The sequence below is a fragment of the Martes martes genome (assembly GCF_963455335.1).
Source record: "Martes martes genome assembly, chromosome: 17".
In the NCBI taxonomy this organism is placed as follows: domain Eukaryota; kingdom Metazoa; phylum Chordata; class Mammalia; order Carnivora; family Mustelidae; genus Martes; species Martes martes.
The window spans coordinates 26889404-26917008 of NC_137905.1; the positions used below are offsets into that span (position 1 = coordinate 26889404).

Sequence of the window (27605 nt, forward strand, 5' to 3'; positions counted from 1 at the left end):
TCCTCTGTGGTCAGCTACGGCTTCATTTGTACGGCGTCATGCCAATTTCACGAAACCCCACACTTTTTGCAAGATTTGCAGTTTCACTTGTCTGTTCATTTGCTTCATATCTGCAGGGTTAGAAGCTCTGATAGCATCTGATGGAGGCTGATTTGGGTGGGGGTATGTGTTGTGGGAGAGGGAAATGCTATGAACGTTGCAAGGCTGGTCTTTGGTTTCTGTGTACCTTGGACCCGGGAAAGGCAGATATTCAGTACTCTGAGCACACAACCTAAATTAGGGTTAATCCGGACTTAAGGCTAATTTTTCTTCAGCACTTTTAGTTTCCTTTTCAAGGCAAAGTCCTGATGCAGACTGGCTGCCCGAGCTATCTCTGTGAAGTTTCGGTTGTCTTTTTAGAAAGATTCACCGCAGGGGCGCCTGGCGGTCTCAGGCGGCGGACCACAGGACTCTTAACCTCATGCTCCAGACTTCAAGCCCCACGGTGGGTGTGGAGGTTACTTTTAAAAAAGCGGGGCGGAGGGCGGGGCAGGGAGTTCACCAAAGTTGCCTTCCAGGTACGGGATGCCCTGAGGCGAGGCGCCTGACCCCACCTCCCGCTCAAACCGCAGACACCTTATTTCCAAGGGCAGAGGAAGCCCCACACCCGCAGGGCGCACGCCTGAGCGCCTTACCGTAATTGCTTGGGGACCGCCAGCCCGGCCCTGTCGCCGGCAGGAAGCACCGAGGCACTTCGGAGAAAATCGCTGGGTGGGCCAAGTGCACCACCACGGCTTCTCCACGCGCGTGAGGTTACTTTGGTGAACCCTTTTGTGGTACAAAGGGGAAACTGAGGCCCGGCGACAGGCAGGGCCTTGTTGCTTCGCGGCCGCTCGGCTGCATTGCTGACCCTAAGAAGAATGCTGGTAACAAAAGTGAACACTAGGTCAGCGCGCCCCACGTGCGGAGCCCAGGACAGGCGCTGCCCACTTCTGCTGCAGGGCGCCTAGTGCGTTGCTGGCGCTCGGGAAACCTGAGGCGGGAAAGTCGAACCCTGCGGGGCCCCCAGACCCTGCCTTCCATCCCCCCACCCTCGGCCCCAAGCGGGGGTGGGGCCTCTGGCCGGGTCCTGCTCGCTCTCCAGCAGAGCCCTCCGCCCCGGCCCGCGCCCCTTGCCCCAGAGTCAGTCTGGTGCCCCCACCCAGCGATTCGGCGGACCCGGGTCACACAGAGGCCGCTGCTGGCCGGTACCCACCGCCCCCGCCCCGCCGTCTCCTCTCCCCACCCCCCCCGGAGGGAGGAGGAGACTCGGCGGCCCTCCCTCGGCCCTCCAGGCGGCGGCCGCAGCAAGCCCCGTGCCCGCTCCGCCCAGCCGCAGCGGGTCGGACATCCGGAGCCCGCGGGTTCCCGGCCGAGGTGAGCGAGGGCGGCAGTGCAGGGGGCGGCAAGCCACTGTGCCCGGGGAACTCCCTCCAGACAGCGAACCTTCCGCGGGAGGGAAGGGGTTAAGATGGGGGCGTGCTGGAGGAGAGGGGCTCAGCGTCCGCAGCAACCCCCAAACTCCAAGCAGAACTTCTAGCCCTCTGCCCGGACTCCCCCCACCTCCCGGGACCCGGGCCCTCGGGTGTGGAGGTGCTGCGGGGGCTGGGCGGGGGCAGGGCCTCCTACGGAATGCTGCGGGCCGGGACCGGACGGGAGGGGGCGGCGGGCGGGGGCGGAATTTGGAACTCTCCCGGGGGACCCAACGTGGTCACCATGGCGAGTGCGGGATGGACGGGCGCACGATCCAATGGGAGCACGGCGCTACCGCCCCGGCCCGCGGTTGCCGCCAATGGGAGCCGTGCGGCGAGGTGGGCGGGACCGCGCCGCGCGGGGTCGGCAGCCCCCTCTGCCCTCCGCCAGCCGCTAGAGGGAGCGGGGCGTTTTTGCCCGACCGGGAGGCTGGTGAGGGGGCAAGGAAGTGAGGGCGGACGGGGCTTGTGGCGTGGGAGGGCAGAAAGCGAATTTCTGGAAGGAGTTGGGGCAGTTAGAGCGATGGCTCGGTGCGAGGAGACTGGAGTGGGCCTCAGTTGCCTCACCGTTCTGATGGTGCGGGTGGATGATAGCTGGCAAGCCCGTTCTCCGCCCCGGCTCTGGTTTCTGTATCTTAAGGGTGGGTTGTGCAGACCTAGAAGGGGGTTGGGTTGGTTCAGGTTGGCGCAGGGTCTGCCCACTTGTTGGACAGAGCTTTTAGGAATCTCGTTAGTTCCTCTCCCTATGGTATAGGCAGGTAAACAGTCCCAGCTAGGGCAGAAAGTTGCACATGATCGCGCAGCCTATCAGTGGCAGAGCCGGGACTGGTGGGATGTCCCTTCTACCAGAGAGAATAGTTGAAGGAGTTGCTGAGAGGCTGGCTGGCCCTCATGAAAGGCACTCACTCTCTCCCATACCAGCTATGCCTGGCCACTTGGCCTGATGCCTGAGGACCCCCATCCTGTAAGTGTTCCCAAGGGAACTCATGCGCTTAGGTAGACATATCCCAGGAGTGGAAGCAGCCAATCCCAGCACTCCAGCCCTACCCCCCAGGTCACCCCCATTTTGCTGCTGGTCCCCTGTGTGGGCAAGTAGTCACTCCTCTGGGCCTAAGCTGGCCGGTTATAAAGAAAGGAGTTCTCAATGTGATCTAGGACATCTTTGTGGCTCCTCGGTCTGAGATGGGGATTCCTGGGACAGGCCAGAGGTGCCTACCCTGGGGCTCAGGTCCAGCCTGCAGGCCCTGCTTACCTTCCTCACTCCTCTCAGTCCTCTCCTGATGATCCAGTGGCTGGAGCCCAGGCAGCAGGTCCGAGGAACAGGTGCCCACAGTTTGTGGGCTGACCAGCCTTGGACCCTGCATTTATCCAATCAGGCTGTCCTCTGCGGTTTCCTGCTGGGCTCTGCTCCCTGCCCACAGCCAGGCCTGTGGCCATGGGCAGCTCCAGAGCGCCACCTGAAAGGTTCTGGAAAGACGGAGGAGTGTTCTGAGTTTGAGGGAAGAGTTGGGCCACCTGGCAACCCCCAGGCCCCTCAGCTGGCCCACATCCAGGCTTCAGCTTTGCTCACTTCTCTCACTGGATATTGACCGTTATCTAAACATGCTAAGGAAAAAACAAAGTTGTCCACTTAGGCTACCTCGGGTAAGAGGACTGATCCCTGACCTGGCCACAAGATGACCTCTGCCTCTGACCTCTGCCACAGACAGTTTCAGACACTTGCCTGTTTCAGAGCGTGGCCACAAAATGACTCCTTATCCTTAAGGATAGTTCAGTCTTCCATCTTCACTAGAAGACCCCTAACCGTCCATCTTCTATCTATCAGCCTAGAAAGCATTTATGCAGCATCTGCTGTATGCTGGACCCTGTGCTAACAGCCAGAGAGACCAAGATTTCTTGTGACTACTACTGAAGAACAGGGAGATGCCAGTGTTTTGGGAACACTAACTTACTCTGTGTGAAATCAGAGAAGGCTCCCCAGAAGAGGGTCTTGAAGGATGTGTAGGAGTTTGCTGATGGAGAAAGAAGCGGGGAGAGACCTAAACAGTTCCACAAGCAGTGGGAACCACTGGTCACTTTCTGTGAACAAGGGGGATGAGAGCCTACCCTGAGGCAAGTATGGGGTCAAAACATTCTAGTTTCTGTCCTGGAGTGGACCAACAGCTGCCTGGGGCAATGAAGATGGCTGTGAGAGTGGGTTTCAGGAGCTCTGAGTCCCACTGGGAGGACTGCCCAACTAAGGGGATGCAAGGCCATGGTTTAGCCTTCAGTTGCCCACCCCACCAGCCAGCTTTAAGCAAATCCTGTATCCAAGTCCTGTCCTAGAAGCTGTGGGTGGCACAAGTGTCCCATCTGGATCAGAGAGGTGTGTGTTGCAAGAGGAGAAAGCAGCTGGCCAGATCTAGCCGTGACAGTTTGTAGGGCTCTGCTCCCTGGGGAGCAGTTGGAGCTGAGGAGATCAAGGGATTTCCCGGAGGTGGTAGAACCAAGCTTGAAGGACAGGTGAGGGTTTCATCACAGTCGGGAGTGGGGAGGGGGGCCATTCTGAGTTGGGGGAGCAGGGTGAGCAGAAACCATGAGGATTAAAGCAGGAAAAGATGTGTCTGGCTGGTGGGAGGCAGGAGAGGGGAGAAGAGGGGCAGGTGGGGCAGGAAAGGCTCTCTGAGGGCTGTGGTGGCTGGTCCCTCCCTGACCTGCTATTTGGGGGGTGGTGACACCCTAGAGGAATCCGGAGGCCACCCCACACACACACACAAAAAAAACACACCCTATGGGAAGAAGGTACTGAGTCTGGTGGGGAGGGGACGGGCAGGACAGGGCAGCCAGAGCCTGTCTCTGTAACTGTAAGCTGAGCTTCTGTGTTTCAGGACTCTCAGTGACTGTGTCGGTTACTAGGACTGTGTGTGAGTGTTTCTCCCCAAGTCTGTGTTATGTGAGTGGGATTGGAGTGGGGTGGGTGGGGGGGGATGAGGGAAGGCGTTGCTAGGCAGAGTCCGTCTGCCCTGAATCTACACAGGGTGCAGGGTTCCTGGTGTGCTGGTGAGTGGGCTTCTCAAGAAAACCAGCTCTGGGACCCCCACCCCTTCCCCAGCGTGTGCACACACAGCCTCCAAGGGACCCTGGGCTTGCAGGAGGAAAGGCAGAAGGGCTGTGCGGAGCTCCTCTTTCCCCCTTGCTCCCCTTCCTTCTCCCCCAGCCCCCAGGAGGGCGTGGGACAGGCTGCTGGGAAGGGCAACAGGAGCTGAGCCTGGAGCCCACCCCTGCCTCTAGCGTGGGCGCCTGGAAGCCATTAGGGGCCTGGGCGGTGCCTGGCCTGCCCCTTGCACGACAGGCTGGAGATTCCTGGACAGAGCCCGCCCCCATGCCACTGAGCCCCATGCCAGGCCTGGTGGCTCCCGGACACAGCAAGGATATGGCACTGGCCCCCGTCCCTGCCACCCTCTCCGTTTAGGGGTGGCCAGAAGGGCCCAATAGACAGAGCCTAGAGGACCTTCCCCCCACTCCCTAAAACCAGTGCGGCTGTGGCAGGCGCCGGGCTGGCACTGGGATTTCCTGCCTCCTCCCCTCCCCCTCAGGCTCTCACATTGTTTTTCTTTTCCAAGAGCTTCTCCTCATGGAGCTGGGCCAGGAAAACGGGGAGAGGAGGAGTGTGAGTGCCCATATGTGTGTTCGTGTGTGTCCACTTTTGTCTTGGGGATGAGTGTCTGCATATCTGTGTGTGTATCCAGCTGTGTGTTGGCTGCATGTGTCTCCAGGTGCATCTGTGACCCTCTGTTCCGAGGTGAGCGTCTCTGCAGCCATACAGCTGTGGGCGCATGGGGTCATCGTTGAGGGCATGTGTGTCTGCGTGGGTCTTCATATCTGTATTCACGTTGCATGGGACTGCCTGTGTGTCTGCACATGTGTACGGGTGTACAACGATGTCTGTGAATGCAGATGGTATCTGAGCCAGCCACCTCACCACACAGGTGGGGAGACTGAGTCAGAGGGCGTGCAGCCTGCCAGGGAGTTAGTGGAATATAGGGAGGTGGAACCTCCCTCCGTGTGGCCGTGTCTGCGTGTGTGACTTTGTCCCCGCGGATGTTGTTGGCATTGAGACATACATTTTTATATGTATGTTTATATACATGTTTATATGTATGAAACTCTGGGTGGTAACAAGGCATCACCAAATACTCAGTTGTCTCCAGCTTGGACTACTAAAATGCAAATCCCCAACCCCCTGCCTACCAAGCATGAGTCTGGGGGCAGGGGGCGCCTGGGAACTACATTAGCGTCCACGTGAATCTGAAGGACCCCTTGATCAAGCGCACTGGTCTCCCTCACCTTCACCGCAGCCCCATTCTGCAGGTGGAGAAACTGAGGCCCAGAAAGGGGCAGGTGGCTTACATGAGATTGGTGACAGAGCTGAGCCTGGAACTGATGCCTGGCAGGGAGGCAGACAATGAACAAACAGCCAACAGACTAGAGAAATGCAGTAGAATCACTGAACACACTGAGATGCTAACGGTCCTGACACCTGTCCACGTGGTGGGAAAATCTGCCGTTCCTGCTTGGATGGGGCAAGGCAAAATAGAGCTGGGGAGGTGCCCTGGGTTGGCGTTGCCGGGAGAGAAGAGGACAGGAGAGGGGCTGGAGCACCAAAGGCATTGGCCAGCGCCAGATCAGGGCCACGGAATGGGAGCTGGGCAAGGGAAGAGGGCTGCGGTGGGCAGGAGGGACAGAGAACAAGTGGTGGGATCAGGGGGCTGCTTTCAGGATTGAAGTTTTGGAGTTGGACTCCTAGAGAACATGAGCTTGGACTTGACACTAGAAAGCTGTCCCAGCTATTGCTGACAACAAAGGGTGTGGCCACTGGCACAGTCAGGTTGGCATTTGTAAAAACTCCCTCTGGCTGTTGCTGTTCAGAATGGATTTGAAGAAGGCACAGCTTGCGGGGGAACTCAGGGCAGGGAGGCAGTGGCTGCGGTTGCCTAGGTGGGAGGTAATGGTCGTGGCTTGACAGGCTAGTGGCCACGTAGGAGGAAGGTGTCTAGCTCCTTGTGATGTGTGACAGACAGACAGACAGGACTTGGAGGTGGCAGGGTGGGGGTTGCGGGGAGAAAGCAGATTCCAGAACATCCTCCACAGCATGAAGGAGTGAGGAGGTGCTCTTCTCCCAGAGGGGGCGTCCAGAAGGAGGAGCTGGTTGTGGAGGGAATGGAGACGAGTTCCAGTTTGACCAGGTTGAGTCTCAATTATCTGAGGAACACCCTGCTAGAGGCGCAAGGGGGTTCTGGAGGGGGAGGGAGAGCCCTTCCAGCCTCCTAGGGGCAGGGAGGAGGGGGCCATGGTCCTGGGGGCAGGACCTGGAGGGTGTCCCCATCTGATGGCTTCCGTTTTTCCGCTGTCAACTCTGATATTAGATCACCTGCTGAGAGTGAGCGGTTGGAGGTGGGAGATGGTTAGAGGGGACAGAGACAGTTGGCCGGGCTGTGTTGGGAGCAGCCAGTGCTGAGGCCCTTGGCTGTGGTGCTGATGAGAGCCTCACCAGCAGTGCCCCACAGAGGAAGAGCTGGCCATCGGGGTGGAGGCCCAGGGGCTGCTGGTGGGGGTCAGTGCAAGACCACCATGGAGAGAGAGGGTGACGGGTTGGGGACAGAGAGGAGAAGGACATGCATCTCACATCTTTTAAAGTGATGTGGCCCAGAATAGCAGAGCCCAGCAGTGGGACCTCTCACCACGCTGCACCCTTGCCATCTAGACTCTGGCTTATTTCCATCCTAACCCCAGAGCATGCCTCGCATTCACCACACACCTCGCCCTCACCTCACCCTGTACCTGGAATCAAATCTGGGCTTGAACCTTTCTGAGCCTCTCTTTTTCTTCTGCGATAAATGGGAGCCATTTCCCCTCAGTCTATTGAGAGGAGTAAGTCAGATAGTTCACAGAAGACCATGGGCATGGCCCCTGGCCTGTAGTCAGACCTTGTCAAATGTTATTGCCATTGGCATCATATGCTGGGATGGCCAAGAGTCAGCCCCAGCCCTCAGCAAACTCACAGCCTTGGGTAAGGATGGGGAGCAGGAGGAGACACAGATAAATGGTAGGTGAGGTTGGTTACACTTGTGATGGAGACACAGGCGGGACAGGCCAGCTGGCCTGAGGTGGTCCTGGAGGACTTCTAGGAGGAGGTGATAACTCAGATACATTTTTAAAAAAAATTTTTTTTAGATTTTATTTATTTGACACAGAGAGAGATCACAAGTAGGCAGAGAGTCAGGCAGAGAGAGGGGAAGCAGGCTCCCTGCTGAGCAGAGAGCCAGATGCGGGGCTCCATCCCAGGACCCTGAGATCATGACCTGAGCTGAAGGCAGAGTCCTAACCCACTGAGCCACCCAGGTGCCCCAACTCAGATACATTTTAAGGCTGAAAAGAGTTAGCCCAGTGCAGGAAGAGGTGGGGAGGGGAGTCCTGGCAGCAATGTCATTGTGCAAGCATGCTGCACTTGGGGTGGAGATGAGTGAGTAGCCCCAGCCATTCACTGGATCACGTGGGACTTGAAGGTCAGGGACAGCAGATCAGGGTTTCAGATCAGCTGCCTTGGCTGCAGGGTGAAGGGTCTGCAGGAGGGTGTCTGGAGGCCCCTGAGGAAGCGGTTACAGGCTCACTCTTGCTCACCACTACAGCCTCACTGGGGCTTTCCTGGGGCAGACTGTTTCTCTCCTCCCGCTTTTGCCCATGCTCTTCCTGCTACCTGTTTCGCCCTTCCCATGGCTGATCTTATGGGTATGGACAGATGGGGGCCATGGCCTTCTAACAATTGCGTTCTCCCACAGGTGCGAGGAGGAGGAGGCCTCCCCCACCCAGTAGCCAGGAGAGCAGTGGAGAGCCGTGGTCAGCATGCATAGTGGTATCCCGTCCTGAAGGCATCCCCCCTCGGGCCCCTGAGTGCGCCCGGAGTTGGAACCCAGGGACCGCCCGCTCGGCCGCACGATGAGCCACGGGCCCAGCCCCCGGCTGGCGGAGTCCCCGCAGCTGTCCAAGGGCAGCCTCCTGACCATCCTAGGCAGTCCGTCTCCGGAGCGCATGGGGCTGGCCGACTCGCTGCCGCCCACGCCGCCCAGCGGCACGCCGTCGCCGGGGCCACCGCCCGCCCTGCCACTGCCGCCGGCGCCCGCGCTGTTGGCCGACGGGGACTGGGAGAGCCGCGAGGAGCTGCGGCTGCGGGAGCTGGAGGAGGCGCGCGCGCGGGCAGCGCAGATGGAGAAGACCATGCGCTGGTGGTCGGACTGCACGGCCAACTGGCGCGAGAAGTGGAGCAAGGTGCGCGCCGAGCGCAACCGCGCGCGGGAGGAGGTGCGCCAGCTGCGCCAGCGCCTCGACGCGCTCACCAAGGAGCTGGCCGGCGCGCGGCGCGAACGCCAGGAGGCGCAGGGCGAGTGCGAGGCGCGGGGCCGCGAGCTAGCGCGGCTGCGGGGCGCCCGGGGGGCAGCCGACAGGACACCGGACGGGCCGGAGCCCGAGCCCGAGCCAGAGAGGGAGCAGGAGCCCGTGCGCGACGTCGGGTCCGAAGTGCCCCAGGGCAGCCAGGTGCGCGGTGCGGGAGGGGTTGTGGGTCTGGCGAGGGGGCGGACTCCTGGGCAGGGCCTTGGGCTCTGGGGTCCGGAAGGGGGTGCGGCAGGACTGAGAAAGGGGGATAGAAAGGGCTTAGTCCCCTGGGAGGTTTCACTCAGTTGCACCTGCCTCTGTTCCTCGGGACCTCAGGGCAGCATTCTTCCGGAGTTCCCTAGGGTGGAGAGGCGGGGAATCTGGTGGACCTTCCGCTCCCACACCTGAGCAGTCAACAGAACCTTAAAATCCTCCGTTTGCAGCAGGAGCGGGATGGAAGCTCGTGCCTGGTAGACCTCTATTAGCAGCAGAGAGGAATCTGTTCTTGCCTTCAACTTGAATGGGGGCGGGGTGGGCGGGGCATAGAGGGTAAACATTTATAACCAGCATCATTGAGAGGTGGAGGTTGTCGGGGCCCTAGGAGCACAGAGAAGGTCCTTGAACCAGGCTTTGAGGAGGGGGCTTCATGGAAGCTTTCCTGGAAGAGGTCCCATCTTGGCCGAGACTAGGAGGATGTGGAGGAATTCGCTGTGCAGTGTGCAGGCAGGCGTTCTAGACCTGCAGAGGCCCAGAGGCGGGGCATGACTGCTCCCATCATTCTGTGGGCTCCTGCAGACAGCAGTAAACTCGGCATGTGCAGTTCTCACAATCCCGAGGTGGATGAGCACACTGAGGCGCAGGGAGATTAAGTACCAGGGTCCCCCCCGCTGGTAACTGGAGTGCTGGATAGTTAACCCAGGTGACCTCCAGAGTCGGTGGCAATCATCAGTGTAGCCGGAGCGTGAACGGTGGCTGGGGAGGGCAGCATCCCCTGACCCAGCGGTCCTTCTAGGAGCCGAGTCCAGGCTCGGGGACCTCCCGGCTCCATCCCCAGACTGTCCAGCTCCTCCAGCTAAGATTCTTGGCTGCCCCTTCCCCTCCCTTGCCCAACCCCTACCACCGCTGTAGGCTAGAGTGGGCACTGCTGCCTCCTGGTGGCTGAAGCCCCCACTTCCCCGGGTCGGCCAAGTGGCATTCCTTCATTGCTCTTCTTGGGGCAGAGGACAGCCCCTGTCATATCCAGCCTTACTGTGCTGTTCCTGCCCTGTGCTTGCTGCGGTTGTCAGCCGCACTCCAGGAGGTGGCGCGTACCGTGGGGAGCCTTGGCATTACAGTCTGAGTTCATTTCTCCAGTCCAGCCACTTCTGTGTTCTGTGGCCCAGAGCCAGTCCCTCCCCTCCCTGTGTCCCCATTTATGAAATAAGGCTTTGGACCAGGTGGCATTCGAAGCCCCCATCTAGATAGGGAAACTGAGGGCCAGACGGGGAAGGAGCTGGCCTAGACTCATCTAGAAAGGTCACGGGGGAAGCCAGGCTGGAACAGAGGCCATGGATGTGTCTCAGGTCTGTGCTCAGAGGTAGGCCTTGGGTGTAGCAGGGAAGGCTGGAGGGGCAAAGAGGAATGGGAAGCTCAGGGGCATGGCACTGAGTTAACAGTCCCTCACTGCTTCCATTCTGGGAGCTGGTTCTGCTCACAGGGACTGTCTTCCTATGCATCTTTCATGTCACTTATCTCCTGGTACCCTAGTGTTTGCACCTGAAGAATGGGATCTTAGAGCCAGAATTCCTTTTGAGGAAATCTGGTTCATATCCATTGTAGGAGTCCCTGTTTCTACATCCATTCACATCAGTGTCCCACCCTGTGCTTGCATGCTTCCAATGACAGGGAGCTCACCACCTGTCCAGGGCCATCTTCTAGGATACAGGGAACTGTGGTGGCTGACTCTGTGTACAGTTCCAAGAGGTGAAGGGGTGGGGCCCAGAGGGCTGTGTGACTTGTCCAAGGTTACCCACCAAGCTGATCCCAGACCCAGGGTCTGGGAAAGGCCATGAGGTCAGCCAAGAGGGTGAGGGCTCAGCAGCCACTCCTCCACCTTGGTCCCTACAGGAGCTGGAGCTAGTGGAGAGCCTGCTGAAGAGCAGACCAGAGGAGCCTGAGGGCTGCTGGGAGGCACGCAGTGCGGGGCCCGGGGGCCCACGGGGCAGCTCAGGCCGCCAGGAGCGCAGCCGGCTACCCTGGGAGGACACAGCCACCATCGAGGAGGATGCATCCAAGTTGACTGCCCTGCGGCTGCGGCTAGATGAGTCCCAGAAGGTGCTGCTCAAGGAGCGAGAGTAAGTCCCGGTGGGGAAGCAGGGCCCCGGTGGCAGGCCCCGTCACAATCGCAGAGTGCAAATCAGTGTTGTGGAACGTGAGACTCACTGAAGGTGCCTGGCACTCTTGGGGCTTGAGGCTTGGAACTTCAGAGCAGTGTGTTCTAACTGGAACAACGCAGTTTTGTTTTATTAACCTTATTTATTAACCAATGCAAGTTTTTTATTCAAATAACATACATATCGTGCATTTGCTCTGAGTCAGACCTGTGCTCCCAACCCTCCCCACTCCCCGCCTCATGGAGCTCACATCCTAGAGGGGAGAGCATGTCCTGAGCAAAGGGAAGAGTAGGGAAGGAGGGTCAGGGAGGTTGAGGGGTTGCAGATGGGAATTCGGGTTTGGACTAGTTGAATTTGAGATGACAGAGAGGCAGGAGCTGGGTACGTGAGTGAGTCCGGAGTTCACGAGGCAGATCTGGGCTGAAGGTAGAAATGCAAGACTCGGCAGGGGATAAGTGATTTCAAGCCATGAACTGGGTGAGGGAGGTCACAGGATGGAGCCCTGGAGCCCTCCGGAATTAGAGATCAGAAGAAGAGCCCAACGGCAGAGGAGACAGGAGAAGGAAGTTTGAGAAGGGTCAGGGAAACCAGGAGCACCTGTTTCACAGAGGAGGGTGGGAGCAGCTGGTCAAGGAAGACGAGGACAAGGTGCTGACCGGTGGATTTAGAACATGGAGGTCACCGGTGACCTTGGTCAGGCAAGGCCTGATTCTAATGAACATTTTGTAATACTCCCTATCTGTCCAGAAATTAAATGCATAGATAGTGTGAAGGCAGAGATCAGGAGATGCTTCTGAAAGTCAAGGACACCAGAGATGGACCATGAACTCCCAGAAGCAAGGGGACAGGTTCCTTCTCATGGGCCTCAGACAGAGCCAACCCTCCTGACACCTTGATCTTGGACTTCTAGCCTCAAGAACTCTGAGCCCATAAAATTGTCTAAGCAAGATGGAACACTAACTGAAACGTAAAGCAGAAATGAGGGGAATTTGTAACAAAATATACATATTATGATGTGGACACACTGAGGCCCGGCTCCACTAGAAGAAATAATGAAGTGTAGTCGATCCTTGGACAATGTGGGGCTCAGAGGCACTGACACGCCCCCCCCATGCAGTTGAAAATCTGACTCCTTGAATTTGATCCCCCAAAACTTAACTCGTTGACCAGAGCCTTGCCGTTAACAGTCGACTAACATGTATTTTGTATGTCCTGTGTATCACGTGTTATGTTCTTACAATGAAGGAAGCTAGAGGAAAGAAAACATTAAGAAAAAGAAAAATACGGTACTGTACATTTTTATCAAAATGACCAACATGTAAGTGGACCCATGCGGTTGAAATCCATGGTGTCCAAGGGGCAGATGTGGTCAGAATCTGGAGCCCTTACAGAGAAGGGTAGTGTTGATAACCGTCCCAGTAAATATGTCCATAGCCTGTCCTCCGAGTCAGGCTTTGTGTGGACAGGCTCAGTTAAGTCACCTCCCAGGACAGCTACAAAAACAGCAGGTGCAGGAGGGCAGGGTCCGCCGCTCAGATATGCCAGCGCTGTCGTGACAAGATTTCCTGAGAGAGGAACAGCCTTTGGGAAAGTTCTGAACCAAGCAAAGTGCACCGTTCCCTCAGTTTATACAGTGATTCTGTTCCTGGGGAAAGGCTGTGAGTACAAAAGATACTTTCTGTTCATGTGTTAATCAGAGCAAGGGTCTACGCTCACATGGTTTGCACACCCGGGGGTGTCCGACTGGGCATACACGCTTGACGGAGGTCACAAGAGCATTCCTGGAGGGGCGGGATGGCCCTGGACCTTCAGTGCAGGACATAGGCACCCCCTGTCCCTGCCCACCGAGTGATCCGGTCGTGCAGGGTTTCCAGAAACGCCTCCTAGAGGGTGCCCTGTCTCCTCTGAGAAGCCCGTGTTAGAGGTGTGAGAGGTCAGGGCTCCCAAGAGGGAGGCTGGTGGCGGGGGGCCACGAGGCACAGCATGCTGAAGAGTGAGGATAAGTACAGCTCTTCGCTGAGCACCTGCTGTGTGCCGGGGCCAGGCCCCATGCTCGTTACCGCCAGCATCTCATTCCTACACAGAGCAGAGTGTCGAGTGAGGATTGTAGGAGAAACCCCCACCCAGTGATGATGACAAGAGGGGACCCCTCCATCTGAGACCCACTGGATAGCATTTTCCAGCTTTTCTGACCCCAGAACCATGTGTTCAAACCAAGCCTTACAGGCAACCCCAGTACATAAAACAGAAACAGAGGTCATATTTGCCAGTTGAACATGAGATTCTTGGCCAGGCACAGCCAATGCCCTGGAGTCCTGGTCACCTTCCCGCATCCCTGGACACTCTGGACATACTTCCCTGGACACCTGCAGTGGTGCAGGGGGTGGGGAGTCCAGTTCCCAAAGGAATGCAAAACCGGGGTGCCTGCCACAATGTGGGGTTCCAGGGCCTTGAATGCCGAGCCAAGGACTTCAGACACCGGCTCCCCAGGTGTAGGCCGCGCGGGAGGACTCTCAGCAGAGAGCTTCAGTGGGCCCCCCCCCATGTCTACCTCTCCTCTCTCCAGGGATAAACTGGCGCTGAGCAGGAACATTGAGAAGCTGGAGGGGGAGCTGAGCCAGTGGAAGATCAAGTACGAGGAACTGAACAAGACCAAGCAGGAAATGCTCAAGCAGGTGAGTCTTGGAGACGGTGGTCTTCCTAGAGGAAGCAGCATTGCACAGCTGACTTTCAGCAGTGGGAGTGGGAGAAAGGAGGGAGTTCAGTCATTCCTCGTCAAGCTCTGGCCATGCGCCATCCGCTGTTCTGAGCTCTGGGGCAGGCAGTGTCCCTGTCTCCAGGAGCGCACCTTGTGGGAGCTGTGGGTGAGGCACGGGGCGTACCAGCAGTAACCAGGCAGAGAAATTCATAAGCTAGGAAGGAGTCAGGCGGAATAAGAGACGTGGGGTGGTGGGTCAAGAATGTCATTTCTGAGAAAATGGAAATAATAAAGTAGTAAGTAAATAAATAAAATTTAAATTTAAAAGAAGAATGGCCTGTTGGAAGGTGATATTTGAGGTAAGATCTAAAGAAGCCATTCTGGGGCACCTGGGTGGCTCAGTGGGTTAAAGCCTCTGCCTTCGGCTCAGGTCATGATCCCAGGGTCCTGGGATCGAGCCCCGCATCGGGCTCTCTGCTCAGCGGGAAGCCTGCTTCCCTTCCTCTCTCTTTCTGCCTGCCTCTCTGCCTACTTGTGATCTATGTCTGTCAAATAAATAAATAAAATTTTTAAAAATAATAAATAAATAAAATAAGCCGTTCTTGAGAGGCTGTGGGGGCAGATTTCCTGGCAGAAGGCACAGCACATGCAAAGGTCCTGATGAGGCCAGAGTAAGCCTAGTATGTGCAGGAAGCAGAGGGCAGTGTGGCTGGAGGGAAGTAGGTGAAAGATGAGGTTCCAAGGGAGCCAGACTTCAATGGGCTTCGTAGTCCATGCTGAAGGGTAGCATTCATGAGGTCTAGTGTTGCTCCATCTCAGTGATCCTTCAGGGAGTCCTGAGCTGGACCCTGAGGTCCCCATTTTATAAATGACAAAACCGAAGGTCCACCTGGCAGAGAGGAGATCCCACCACTGCAGTTTGGGGTCTCGGGTCAGACAGAGGTCCTGCCAACGGCCGAGACTGCCTCCTGTGTGGGGCCCCCGAGGCCACCAGGGGGCGCAGCCACCCAGAGAAAGTCTGCGGGACAGGCTGCGTTTCTAGAGGGAGCAAAGATTCCCCCAGACCTCAGAGCCTGAAACTGCCCTGGAAGAAACCAAGACTGTCTCACGGTAGACTCTCTCGGGAAAAATCCTAAAACCCTCACTCTCCAGAAGCAGCATCTTTTGGGGGATGGGTCTGGGAATCTGCCTTTTTAATCTTTCTGAGTTATGAGGTGGAATGCTTTGTGGAGAAGTGAATAGAACATGAATATTCCGTTTAGCAGGTAGGTGTCAAGATTCTCTTTCATAACTGGCTGCTCTCCCTCGGTATTACGGATTTGAGCTCACCCGAGTCATTGCACACAGTGATAGTTTGTTGTTTTTCCGCTATACAACAGGACATCCATACCATGCCGCAGTCACCCCAGGCGATCCTCATGTAGCCAGGCCCGCACCCACCCGCAGACCCTGCTCAGATACACAGAGTGCTTTCAGTCAGTTCCCAGGGCTACCCAGTGCCAAGGCCATATGGGGATACAAAGGTGGACAGCTCTGTCCTCCCGAGCGCACACGCTAGTTGCGGGGGTGGGACCGAGAGTAAAGGAGACACCCCTTGTAATCAGGGAGGAGGAGAGAGGCCTCCCTTTAGGAAGGGGCATTTAGGCCAAAGCCTAAGAATGTAAAAAGTCAATCCTGTAAAACAACTTGGAAAGAGTGTACCAGATAGAGAGAACTGTATGTGCAAAGGTCCAGTGATGGATAGGAACTTGGTGTGTTTGAGGACTCGAGCCTAGAGCACAGTGAACTAAGAGGAGAGATGGGCAAGGGTCCAACCGTACTATGAGACCATAGAAAGGAGTCGGGCCTCATCTTAAGGCACCCAGGGATGGGGGTGTGATTGGATTTATCTTTTTTAAAGAGCTCATTCTGAGCTACTGTTATGGAAGGTGGGGTGACAGGGGCCCCAAGTGGACACTGGGAGGCTAGATGGCCATGAGATAGGAGGTGTGAAATGCCAGAAGCAGCACCAGCAGTCGGATCCAGGCTCTGTTCTAGATACCCGGGGGCGCATCGGGGCTCCACATCAGGCTCCTTGCTGAGCACTCCTGCCCTGGCACCCATCCCCTGGAGCCGGTTCTAGGATGTACCCAGTTGGTTCTCACGGAAGCTAGCTGCACTGTGTCCTGCAGCTCAGCATCCTGAAGGAGGCCCACCAGGACGAGCTGGGTCGCATGTCCGAAGACCTGGAGGACGAGTTAGGTGCGCGATCCAGCATGGACAGGAAGATGGCAGAGCTGAGGGGTGAGGTGAGGCCGCCTGCGGAACCTGGGAGGGCTTGGGGCTGGCAGGGGGGCGGTGGGGGGAGGCAGGGGCCTGGTCTCCATCAGCCAACCACTCCTCTAAGAGGGCAAGAAGGAGGTCTGTGCGCTGAGGCGGGAACCGGCCACACCCGGAAGGTAGTGCGGTCTGCGGGGGGCGGCAGGCCTTTCTCCTACGCAGAGACCAGAAGCGCCCTCACATCCTGCACGCCGTGAAATCAGCCCAGGTTAATTATAGCTGCCGCAGCTGGATCTGCTTCCTGGAGCCAAAAATGGCTCTGAAGGGGGAGGTGGGGACGGGGAGCACGCAGCTCAGGCCTTTCTGCCCCCTTTCCCCCTGGAGCCCTGACCCTGTCCTGCCCTGTGGTAGATGGAGCGGCTGCAGGCAGAGAACGCGGCCGAGTGGGGTCGCCGGGAGCGGCTGGAGACCGAGAAGCTGGGCCTGGAGCGCGAGAACAAGAAGCTGCGGGCGCAGGTCGGGGACCTGGAGGAGGCGCTGGCCCGGCGGCGGAGGCAGACAGCCAGCGCCCTGGACTGTGACCTGCGGGCCAGCCAGGCTGCGCTCTTCGAGAAGAACAAGGTGGGGTAGCGGGCGGTTCGGACAAGGCCGGGGCAGAGCACCTACTGTGTGTCGAGCTCTTGCCCACGGGGGCGGGGGGGTAGGACAGAGGCAGCCATGGCCCCGGAAGCCGCTCCTGCCGGGTGTCCCCCGGGGCCAGGCCCCGCGCCCGTGCTTTCACGCTTCCCCTCCAGCCTCGAAGCCGCGAGCCAACGGGCGTCCTGTGACCCGCGTGCTCCCCCGCAGGAGCTGGCCGACCTGAAGCATGTGCACGGCAAGCTGAAGAAGCAGTTTCAGGAGAAGGTGGCCGAGTTGGCACACGCCAACCGGCGGGTGGAGCAGCACGAGGCGGAGGTGAAGAAGCTGCGGCTGCGGGTGGAGGAGCTCAAGAAGGAGCTGGCCCAGGCCGAGGACGAGGTGAGCCCCCGTGGGGCCCGCGGGGCGGCCTCAGACCTCAGCGGCGGAGGAGGGGGCTGCGCAGCCCTCCCGGGTCCCTCTGCGGGCGTCCAGTGGTCGCTGGATAGGTGCTAAGGAAGAACGGACGGGCAGGAGGGACGAGCAGCTGAATAGGCTAATGGATAGACGAGTGGTGGATATGTAGGTGGTCTGTGTAGCACGCAGACATGGAAATGGAACAACAAAAGTAATTCCGTGGATGGACGAATGGATGTGTGAGAGAATAGAGGAGCAGGTGGATGGGGAAGGGAGGGCGAGACGGAGGGGAGGAGGATGGATGAGATGTCACAAGAGGTGTCTGATAGGTGATTGGATGGGTGGATGGATGGGTGACTGGATAGGTAGGTGGGTGGATAGATGGAGGGGTGGGTGGGTAGATAGATTGGTGGATGGGTGGGTGGATATGTGGGTGGATGGATGGGTGGATGGGTGGATGCGTGGATGGGTAGATGGATGGGGGGTGAGTGGATGGATGGATGGATGGGTAGGTGACTGGATAGGTGGGTAGATGGGTGGAGGGTGGCTGGATGGACAGGTGATTGGATAGATGGGTGACTAGGTGGGTAGATGGGTAGGTGACTGGATAGGTGGTTGGGTGGGTGATTGGATAGGTGGGTAGATGGGTTGATGGATGGGTAGATAGGTGAGTGGATGGGTAGGTGATTGGATGGATGGGTGGATGACTGAATGGGTGGGTAGATGGTGGATGGGTGAGTGGGTGGATTGATGGGTGGATGGGTAGGTGACTGAATAGGTAGGTGGGTGGGTGGGTGGGTGGAGGTGTGGTTGGGTGGTTAGATGGGTGGATGGCTGGATGGGTGGTTGGGTAGTGTCTAGGTGGATGAGTGGGTGGGTGACTGGATAGGTGGGTAGATGGGTGGATGGTTGGGTGGGTGGATTGATGGGTGGATGGGTGGGTAACTGGACAGGTGGGTGGGTGGGTGGATAGATGGATAGGTCAGTGGCTGGTTGGGTGGATGGATGGGTGGATAGCTGGGTGGATGGGTGGGTGAGTGAATGGGTGGATAGATGTGTAGGTGGATGGGTGGATAGGTGGGTGGATGGGTGGGTGGGTAGATGATTGGGTGGATGGGAGATTGGGTAGATTTGGAAGGCAGGGGCAGCAGGGAATGGTGAGGAGCAAAGGCATGCTGCCTTGGAGGAGGTGGGCCTTGGTCTGGGCCTCAAAGGACAGATACGGACTTCTCTTGGGAATGGCAGAGGAATGGCGGGAGTGGCCGGTCCCAGGTAGATGGCCGGCCAGGCTGACTCAAGGTGACCTTCACGCTCTTGGCCGTGCTCCCCTGCCAGCTGGACGAGGCCCACAACCAGGCCCGGAAGCTGCAGCGGTCGCTGGACGAGCAGACGGAGCAGAGTGAGAACCTACAAGTGCAGCTGGAGCATCTGCAGTCCAGGTGGGCTTGCCGCCATCCCCCGGGGGTTGGGGGGTAGTTCCAGCCAGGACACAGAAGCTGGCCAAGGAGAGACTTCCTCCCCGCCCAGGCTAGAGGGGAAGGCAGCAAGGAAGAGATCTGGGGCCCCTGGGGCCAGAATCCTGTCCCCTCCAGGCAGGAAGGGCCAGGGCCAGGAAACCAGGGAAGGGGAGTGCAGGAAGTGAGACCAGCTGGGGGCCCTGGAATCATGTGCATGCAACTGGCTGGCCGGCAGGTGGGTGGGTGGTGAGAGGGAAGGAAGGCGGGCCAAAGAGGCCAGGTCCAAGGTGGGGCAGCAGGCAGGGCCTAAGGCTCTGGGGAGTCATGGATAGAAAGAACAAGCAGCCCCAGGATCCCTGGGCTGTGGTGACCCCAGGCCAGCTGGGATCTGAGCGATGGGAAAGCAGGGAAGCGTGGAGGAGCCCCAGCCCTCATGGTGCGCCCAACCCACCAGCTGTAGCCTTCGTGAGGGAGGCCCACAGGGTCTGTGGGGGACCCACCCACGGGACCCACCCACCCATCACACTCTTCCTCCCTCCCCTGACCACCCATCCCAATACTCCGAGGTGCCCCTCTCCCAACACTCTCCCTAGGCCCATAAGGTGACAGAGAGCCAAGTCCAAGGCCCTCCTTACTCCACATGTGCCCCACCAGCCAGGAGTGTCAGGACCACTGTGCTGACTTCCTGTGCCAGGCCCTTACTCGAAGTTTCTGGCGATGTCAGAGGATAGAGGGACGGGGCTCTGCAGCCAGGTGGGTGGGAATCTCTGCTTAGTAGCTGTGGAAGTGGCCTGTGTGGTCTTGGATCACTCGCTTGGCCTCTCTGTGTCCGTTTCCTCCTCTGTGAAGTGGGGATGATACACTTCTTAACCCTTGTTTGTTGCGAGAATTCAGGGAGCTTGTAAAAGCTCCCAGCCAGTCGTAAGTGCTGAGGAATGGTCAGCTGTTGCTCCTGCTGCTCCCCCCAGAGGGCTGCCGGGGGGGTGGGGAGGAGGGGACTTATATTTGGGTCCCATGTTATGCCACCAAGAATCACGCTTCTACAAGAGAAGGAAAGTGGAAGATATTTTTTTCTAGGAAGCTTGGCAGAGAAGGAAACTAAGGCCTAAGAGGAAGGGTGTGTCCCTGGCCACACTGCTGGGGTGGGGGGTCCCGCCAGATCGCCCCCTGCCCCCCGGCCATCAATGCCATGATTTACAGAGCCTATACTATGTGCTGCCACGTACTGAGTTTCTGTGGCTAGGAATACAGGCCGCAGAGCCAGGCCTCACAGCTGTGTGACGTGGCCAACCTGGCCTCAGTTTCCCCATCTACCTGGGATGTTGCCCATAACATGCTGCACAGGGCCCAGGCGTGACAGGTCACACTTCATGTCTAACCAGCACTGCCTGCTCTGTCCCCCACCCTCCACCCCCAGGGGCTGCCGAGCCCCAGGCTTCACTGCAGTGTTGGCCACGTCCTTCGGCCCCGTTCACTCCAAAATGGGCAGGCAGGCTGTGCCCAGCCTCTTGAGTGCTTCCAACAGGGAGGGTAGGGCTGCCCAGGACCGCTGCCTCGTTTTATTTTCCAACTTTTTGTGCTTTAATGTTCCGGGGACAGCTCACTAAATCACGGCCCAGTAATGGAGGCCCCCGCCTGGGCCCCTCCCTGCCGTGTTAATAATTCATGCCTTCCAGTAAGATGAAGCCAAGGCGGCCGCTCTGCTGGGGGATGGGCATGTCCTCCACCAGCCCTCATCAACTGCGCTTTAGGAATTTCAGAGTGGGGAAGAACTAGGGCAGAGCCCTTTGTCATTGTCATGGGGGGTAAAGGAGACCTCCGACTCCTCCACCTCCAGACTTTCTCCCTGTGGTCTTTGGAGCCTGGTGTGGGTTCGAATCCTAGCACGGTCACCTTCAGGGACTGCTTCACCTCTCCGGCCTCAGCCCGCTGCAGAGCCCAGCCTCACTCCCTGCTTTCTGGGGGATAGGCACATTACTTGACCTCTTGGTGTCTCAGTTTCCTTGACTGTCAAACGAGGGTGACGGTAGCACCTCTCTCATCCCAGTGACTTTTGGGAAGATGCGGTGACATGAGGAACTGGAGGGAAAAAGCCCCAGCAGGTGCCTAGCGGCAGGGACATGCCAGGGAAGGGCTGAGCTGTTTGCAGCGCCCACGATCAACTGACTGTCCCCAACCTCCTGTCACCCGGCCTGCAGGCTCCGCCGGCAGCAGCAGAGCGCCCCCCTCTTCGGGAAGATCCGAAGTGCTCGCTTCGGCGCCGAGGAGGCCGGGGACGGAGCCAGCGACCTGGATGAGGACGAGGACTTGCAGATCCAGGTGGCCTAGAGCTCCCAGGGCCGGACAGGACCCGCCTGTGACCACAGGCCCCTGGGTGCCCGGGCTGACCGGCGGCTCCAGCTGATGCAGCTGCCCGGCCGTGCTCCCCGCTGTGGCGGACGTCCTCCTCTCCCAGGGAGGGCGCCGATGGTCCCCAGCAACACCCTGTGGAGGGGAAGCCACAGCCCATGTATACATTTTCCGTGTGTATTTCACATATGTGCGCAGGGTCCTTGGATCCATTTGGTCTTACGAACACGGGACCACTCCAGGACCCAGTCTCAGCACCCTTGTCCACCCAGGACCTTTGTGCAGGGGCAAGGGGGTGTCAAAGGGGGCTGTGGGGGCCTCGACCCAGGCTGCCTCTCTGAACCTTGGGGGTGAGGTGGAGCTGTTGACAATGTGCTAAACTCAGTCTTTTGTAATAAATGGAGTTTGGGTTCTCAGGGCAGAGTCCTCAGAGTGTGGCAGGTGGGGGCAGGGGGTATAGGGGACAGCAGTCAGCCTAGGTCCGGCCCCCAGCCTGAGCTCCCTAACGTCAGGCGACTTGCTGAATGAACGAATGTGAGAAAGAATGAGTGGATGAACATCTGAGCCGCTCGGGTGGCCTGGAATCCGCCTCCTGCGAGGGGAAGGAAAGGTCTGGTGTTTGTCTAATCTGGAGGACAGGAGACTGCGAGCCTGCACCAGATGGATTCAAACCTCTGCCCCTGCCCCTTCCTGGCTGTGCAGCCATGGGGAAGTGACTTGACCTCTCTGAGCCTCAATTTCTCCCTCTGTAAACTGAGGCGTCTCCTACAGGTGTCAGGAGAATAAGATGAGTTTGTCTGGAACTCAGTAAAGGTTAGTTATTATTAAAGTACTTAAAGGTGTGCCCTGGAGAGGAGGGATTTGCCAGATGCGCTCTGTCCCAAGGGATGAAGTTCAGGCAACTGGAGGTAGGTATAAACAGCATAAATAATAAATTCTTTTCTCTTTCCCCAGCCCTGCTCTAGGTAATGGAATTGCAGGTAATTTTAATTTTATTTTTGATACTTAATTTCTTTTTTTTTTTTTAAGATTTTATTTATTTATTTGTCAGAGAGAGAGAGAGAGCGAGAGCGAGCACAGGCAGACAGAGTGGCAGGCAGAGACAGAGAGAGAAGCAGGCTCCCCGCCAAGCAAGGAGCCTGATGTGGGACTCGATCCCAGGACGCTGGGATCATGACCTGAGCCGAAGGCAGCCGCTTAATCAACTGAGCCACCCAGGCATCCCTTGATACTTAATTTCTAAGCCCTCTATAACCAGCAGATTTCTGTTAAATCTGGTGGAAACTGTTACTCAGAACACAGTAGCCTACATGTTTGCATGTGCAGGTCGAGGTGGCACTGAGACCCCTGCCCTTAAGGAGACTCTCTAGATGAATCCTTGGCAGCAGGCCTGCTTTCTGCAGAGAGAGGATCTGCCCGCATGGTCTTAGCCAGCATAAGAGGCGAGCTCCCTGTGCTCAGGCGGTGTGCAAGGAGCCACTGGGGCGCCGTGCCTGCGGAGGGGAGCTGCTTCAATGGCTCTGAGGGGAAAGGAAGGAGTGGGCCAGCCCCAGCCCCGGGGAGCCACCCGCCATAGGGCTTTCCCCACAAGCCAGGGCCTGAGGGCTGGGGGGCAGCTGTGGGAAGAGGGCCGCTTCCTGCCGGGGTCTTTCTGTTTTCTCTCCCAAATAGGAAGTTTGCCCCAGAAGAGGCTGAAATGCTGCCCTTTGACCCCCAGGAGCCAGGCCCTCGCCGACAGCAGCCCTGCGAGCTGCTGCCCCAGGCCGCAGGCGGACCTGCCATTCCCAGACACAGAGCAGATCCGCTGCCCTGTGGGCTCCCCCAGACTCCCTGGCACCTCCAGCCAGAGCACTGAGCAGAGGCCCCCTTCCCGGCTCTGCCTGCGGGTGGGGCCGCGCCTGAGAATGTCAGCGAGGAGAGGGTCTGGCCTCCTGCTGCACTGTCCAGCGAGAAACCAAAGTCTCGGGAGGGGAGACGCAGCCACAGACCCCAGGGCTGGAAGATCCCTTGGGCCTGGAACGCATTGCCTCCGCTCCCGGCTTTCACATCCCCTCATTCACAGGAGAGGGGGGCAGCCTCTGCCAAGAGAAGGGTCAGCTTTGTCTCCCATGGGGCTTTAAAAACGATACTATATACATTGCTAATATTAGTAATGGGGAGTTTCTCAGAAAAAAGTAGGTTTCCTTCCCATGAGGAATCAGCACTTCTGCTGTGTTCACACCCCTGCGTGGCCAGGGCCCCTGGGGTGGAGAGACAGGTGCTGCCCAAAACGGGGGCACAGGCACCTCAGTGGGCCGTAGTCCCCGCCACTCCCTGCAGCCTCACTCTGCGCGCACCTCATTTATATATGTCCCCTCCCACCCGGAGGCCATGGGAACCTGCTCGTCCAAAGTCAATGTGAGCTCTAGTGGGTGAGCGCACGTGTCCACTGCGGGCTCAACTGGGCACGCGGGGTGACTACCAACAACTGTTAAGGCCTGTGGAGCCACACCATGTGCCTCCTGCCCTTTGAGGCAGGCGCTACCTCTTCCCTCCTTTGAGCAAGGATGCAGAGCCCCAGAGGGAGCAAGTAACTAGCCAGGGTCACACAGCTCATTGGTGGGGATGCTGGTATTCCAGGTCAGATGGATCCCAGGCCAGAGCCCGAGTCCCCGATTACAGTACAGCTCCCACACCCCACCCTTCCAAGGCAAGGCCCCTGCCCTCTGCTGGGCCAAAGACCCGCAGCTCTGGTCCTGTTGAAGTCCTCAGTGCCACCAGAATTGCCCCGCCCCCGTCAAAGTGCCACCAGCCCTTCCAGGCTCAGCCTACCCAGTTCATTCTTAGAATGGTAGCGGGCTGTGTACTCATCTGCCTCTCGCGTCCCACCAGAGGCTCCTGGAGGCCAGAGAGCCCTGCCAGCAGCCAGCAAGGTATCCTAGGCTCTATGGGCACCTTTGAAAGAGGGGCGGTGAGGGCGGGCAGATGGGTGGTATGGTTGGAGGCGGAAGCAAGAACCATCCCTCCTGCCCCTCAACTCCAGCCCCACCGCAGTGCCAGCAGGACGGGCCTGGGTGGGTCTGTGTGCTGCTCAGATAAGAAGTCTCCCAGGGCAGACAGTGCAGTACCCAAAAACAGCAGCAGCCCAGGGCCTCTCCTGCCAGGCCTGGAGTGCCCAGACAGGCTAGAGAACCGGCTGGGCCAGATTGCCCCACCCAGGCCCTCCTCCCCCTGCAAGGACAGGCTGGGGGCCCTGGGGTCCGGCCTCTGAAGGCTTGGCCTCCCCTTGCTCTCCAGCAGAGGTCATGATGTCAACCCGACTCTACCGGGAGCAGCTCCTAGGGTTGCCTGCGTGGAAACTCGTGCCCAGGAGTGTCCCTGCAGCCCAGCCCTCCAGATCAACCTGGCATCTAGCCCCAGCTCTTTTGGATGGGGTTGGGGGGTGGGGGCTGTGTCTCTTGGCAAGCCCTTGTCCCTCTCTGGGCTTTCATTCCCCGATCTGTAAAATGAGCACGATAGCAACTGGGTTGTCCAGACCCACACCCAATAATATGACTTAACTGTTAGTATTATTTTTCTGGCTTTTCCCCTGCTCTGCATTCTCTCCCAAGAAACTAGTGCCCTGTCTGCCTGGGGCCTGCCAGCCACCCTGGGCACCCTTCTGGAGCAGTGAGGGGGACCCTGGAGGCAAAAGTCGCACCCATAAACCAGCCACAGCTCTCAGCGCCACCCCTCCACCCCCAGCTCCTCTGCCTACTAATTGCAGGGTTGCGAGATGCCAGCTGCCTCCCAGGCCCCAGGCAGACTCCTCCCCATGGAGCGGGGCTCCCTGGAAAGCCTCCCAGTTCTCCTCCAACCCCATAGATGCAGCTGCATGGGGGGTTGTCTCCATGGTCCTCATACACACCCCCTTCTGCAGGAGTTAGCCTAAAAAGGTGTAAACATGAAACCTTCCTCCGTGGTTTTCCCACTTCCCAGGCTTCCCAAAGTCAGAGAGGCACATCCTAGCCTTCCCTTTCCCCACTCAAGAACTGGCCATGGCTCCTCAGTGCTGGACAAATAGTCTCCCTTCACATCCTGGCCCCGGGGGTGCTCTCTACATGCCCTTAAGCATGTTCCCCAAGTTGCCTTGGTCTCAGGTCCCCGTTACGCTACAATAAAATCCAGACATGCCCCTTGCTATGGCCTCTCTCCCAACCAGCACTGTCCCTAGCCCCTGCAGTGGCCTGGTTGGACTGGGTGACAGCTGTGCAGAGAGCTCCTACCTGGCCCTCCAGCTCTGCAGGTGGGGGTCCTGCCTCTGGGGATTTGACCTCCCCGGGGAGGAGGGAGTGTGTTCAGAGCTGCTGCTCCTTTCTCACGGAGTCATTTAATTTTTGTACAGCCAGGGAGGTGGGCAATGGCATGATGGGGAAAACGAGGCCCAGTGAAGGAAGGAACCAGCCAGTGGATGACAGGACCGGGAACTGAACCCAGGCTGCTGCTCTCAGGTCCAGCCAGGAGCGTGGGTCTGGGGTCTGAGCTGGCTCAGAGGAGTCCGGAGGAAGGGAGGAGGGAGCCAATGATGCAGAGAACCACGGACATCAGGCCCTCTTCCTCACATACTCTGCAAAGCCCTCTCATCCCGCATGCCACTTTAGTCTCTAAGGCAGCTCAAAGTTGGGAATCTCATTACCTGGCCCAGGAAAATGAGGTCCAGAGAGCAAAGCAGCCTAAGCAAGGGCCCCCAGCAGGTGTGACCTGGGAGGCCCCGGGCCCTTTTAGCAGTGCTGTGACCCTCCACTTCTGTGACCTTCATTCTCATAACTTGAGACAGCGAGTGGCACTCCTATACCCCTGATAGGCACCTGTACCCTCAACCCACCTTCCTGAGCCTGCCTCAGTTTCTACACACATACCATGGGTGCTGTGGGGTTGGAAAGCACATTTGCCAAGCTCCCAGCACAGACTTCAGCTCCCAGCAGTACTGTTCGCTTTTGTCCAAGGGCCCCATTGTGTCTGTGTGGGAGCACCATGCTCTTGGTTCTGTTTTTGTTTTTGTTTTTAAGATTTTTATTTATTTATCTGACAGAGATCACAAGTAGGCAGAGAGGCAGGGAGAGAGAAAGGGGGAAGCAGGCTCCCTGCCGAGCAGAGAACCCGATGTGGGCCTCGATCCCAGGACCCTGGGATCATGACCTGAGCCGAAGGCAGAGGCTTTAACCCACTGAGCCACCCAGCCGCCCCAGCGTCATGCTCTTGTACCTACTTTGGGGATCCTTGTCTGGGACCTGTCTCTGCCTGCATGCTCTACCCCACTCAGCCCCCACCCCCAGCCCCCTGGGCTCTCCCTGCTGCTGCCCAATCTCAGAAACCCCTACCCAACACCTTGCCCAGTTGCCCGGGTCTCTTGATTCCAGGATGGAATGAGGTTCGGGGATGAGGTGGGGATGGGGGCAGGTAGCCCTGGGAAAGCAAAGGTGTCTTCGTCCATTCCTGGACCACCACCTCCTTCCCCACCAACCCACCCCACTGGTGGACAAACTGGAATTCTGTGTGTTAACAAAATCACTTGGGATGTGGCTGGTGGGAATCCCATATTAGATAAAGTTTATCTGATCCCCCAAATCCCCCCGCCCAAGGGCGGACGTGAGGAAGCTGCCAAGTGAAGGAAGGTGGGGTCAGAGAGAAAAGAGGTGCCCCAGCAGGCAGCCTGCCTCTGACTTCTTTGGATGCTCTTGACAGCCCTGCGAGGTGTCACAATTATTCTCCCACCTTAGCGGGTGAGAATACGGAGGCTGAGACCCCCAGCGGCTTCCCCAGGTGTCCCGGGCGCTGACAAGCAGGATTTGAACCAGGGTCACAGTTGTCCAGAGCTGGGGCTGGAACCCATGTACCAGCGGCTCCCGGTGCACTCTGCATGTACCACGAGCCCCTCCCCAGCCTCCGGGGCCTTAGGAGGTCTGGATGGCGTCTCTTTTCGTCTCCCACCCTGTTTCCCCACTTCCCCCTCCCCAACTGTGTCTCAGTCCACTGGTTTCCTTTTTACTCCTTCAGTACCTCAAGTCCCTTTCCACCTTGGGGGGCGCCCCAGGCATCCTCTTGCTTCTGCCCTGAAACTTCTTTCCCTCCACATCCTTCCCTGGCTCCTCTAGCCGCAGGGAGATCCCCTCTCCTGTGCCCATGAACCTCCATCTCAGTCCCTTGACGTTGATTTTTCCGGATGGCTTCTCCTTTCACAATTGCTGATTTATTCACCCCGCTCCCTTCCAGCCAGTGAATGTTCTGACGGCTAGAATTTGGGGTCCTTTTCAGTCACCCTCGTAGCCAGCACCTGCACCTACCACCTAGCAGGAGCTCAGACGGAGTGCTTGGTGAATGCGTGAATGGATGCGGAAATGAATGAGGGACCCTCTGTGTTCCCTGTCAGGCACCTGCTCTGGGTTCCCCGAGGCCCATCTTGGAGGCTCAGGTCGGTCAAAGGCAGCAAGAGATGAAGTTATAAACCAGGTCAGGCAAATGGAGTGTGCAAAGTTTTTTGAGAGGAAACTCTAAGACACGGTGCTATTAAAAATTGATA

General features: G+C 58.1%; 1 protein-coding gene across 1 annotated transcript; it reads left to right on the top strand.

Moving 5' to 3' along the window:
• The first annotated feature begins 1306 nt into the window (after positions 1-1306).
• On the top strand, positions 1307-22019 carry CCDC102A (coiled-coil domain containing 102A). The gene is made up of 9 exons (XM_080829081.1): positions 1307-1395; positions 8309-9062; positions 11007-11233; positions 13839-13947; positions 16142-16258; positions 16641-16850; positions 17076-17246; positions 18597-18700; positions 20917-22019. Exons 2-9 carry the CDS (start codon positions 8466-8468, stop codon positions 21044-21046), a joined length of 1665 nt encoding a protein of 554 aa, XP_080685207.1. The 5' UTR covers positions 1307-1395; positions 8309-8465; the 3' UTR covers positions 21047-22019.
• Positions 22020-27605: the final 5586 nt, after the last annotated feature.

Bases quoted from the DNA above. Each gene is read 5' to 3' on its own strand.
- CCDC102A (XM_080829081.1), top strand. From the start codon at position 8,466: ATGAGCCACGGGCCCAGCCCCCGGCTGGCGGAGTCCCCGCAGCTGTCC. The intron at 16,851-17,075 runs GTGGGGTAGCGG...GCTCCCCCGCAG, and splicing joins CGCTCTTCGAGAAGAACAAG to GAGCTGGCCGACCTGAAGCA. The intron at 18,701-20,916 runs GTGGGCTTGCCG...CCCGGCCTGCAG, and splicing joins CTGGAGCATCTGCAGTCCAG to GCTCCGCCGGCAGCAGCAGA.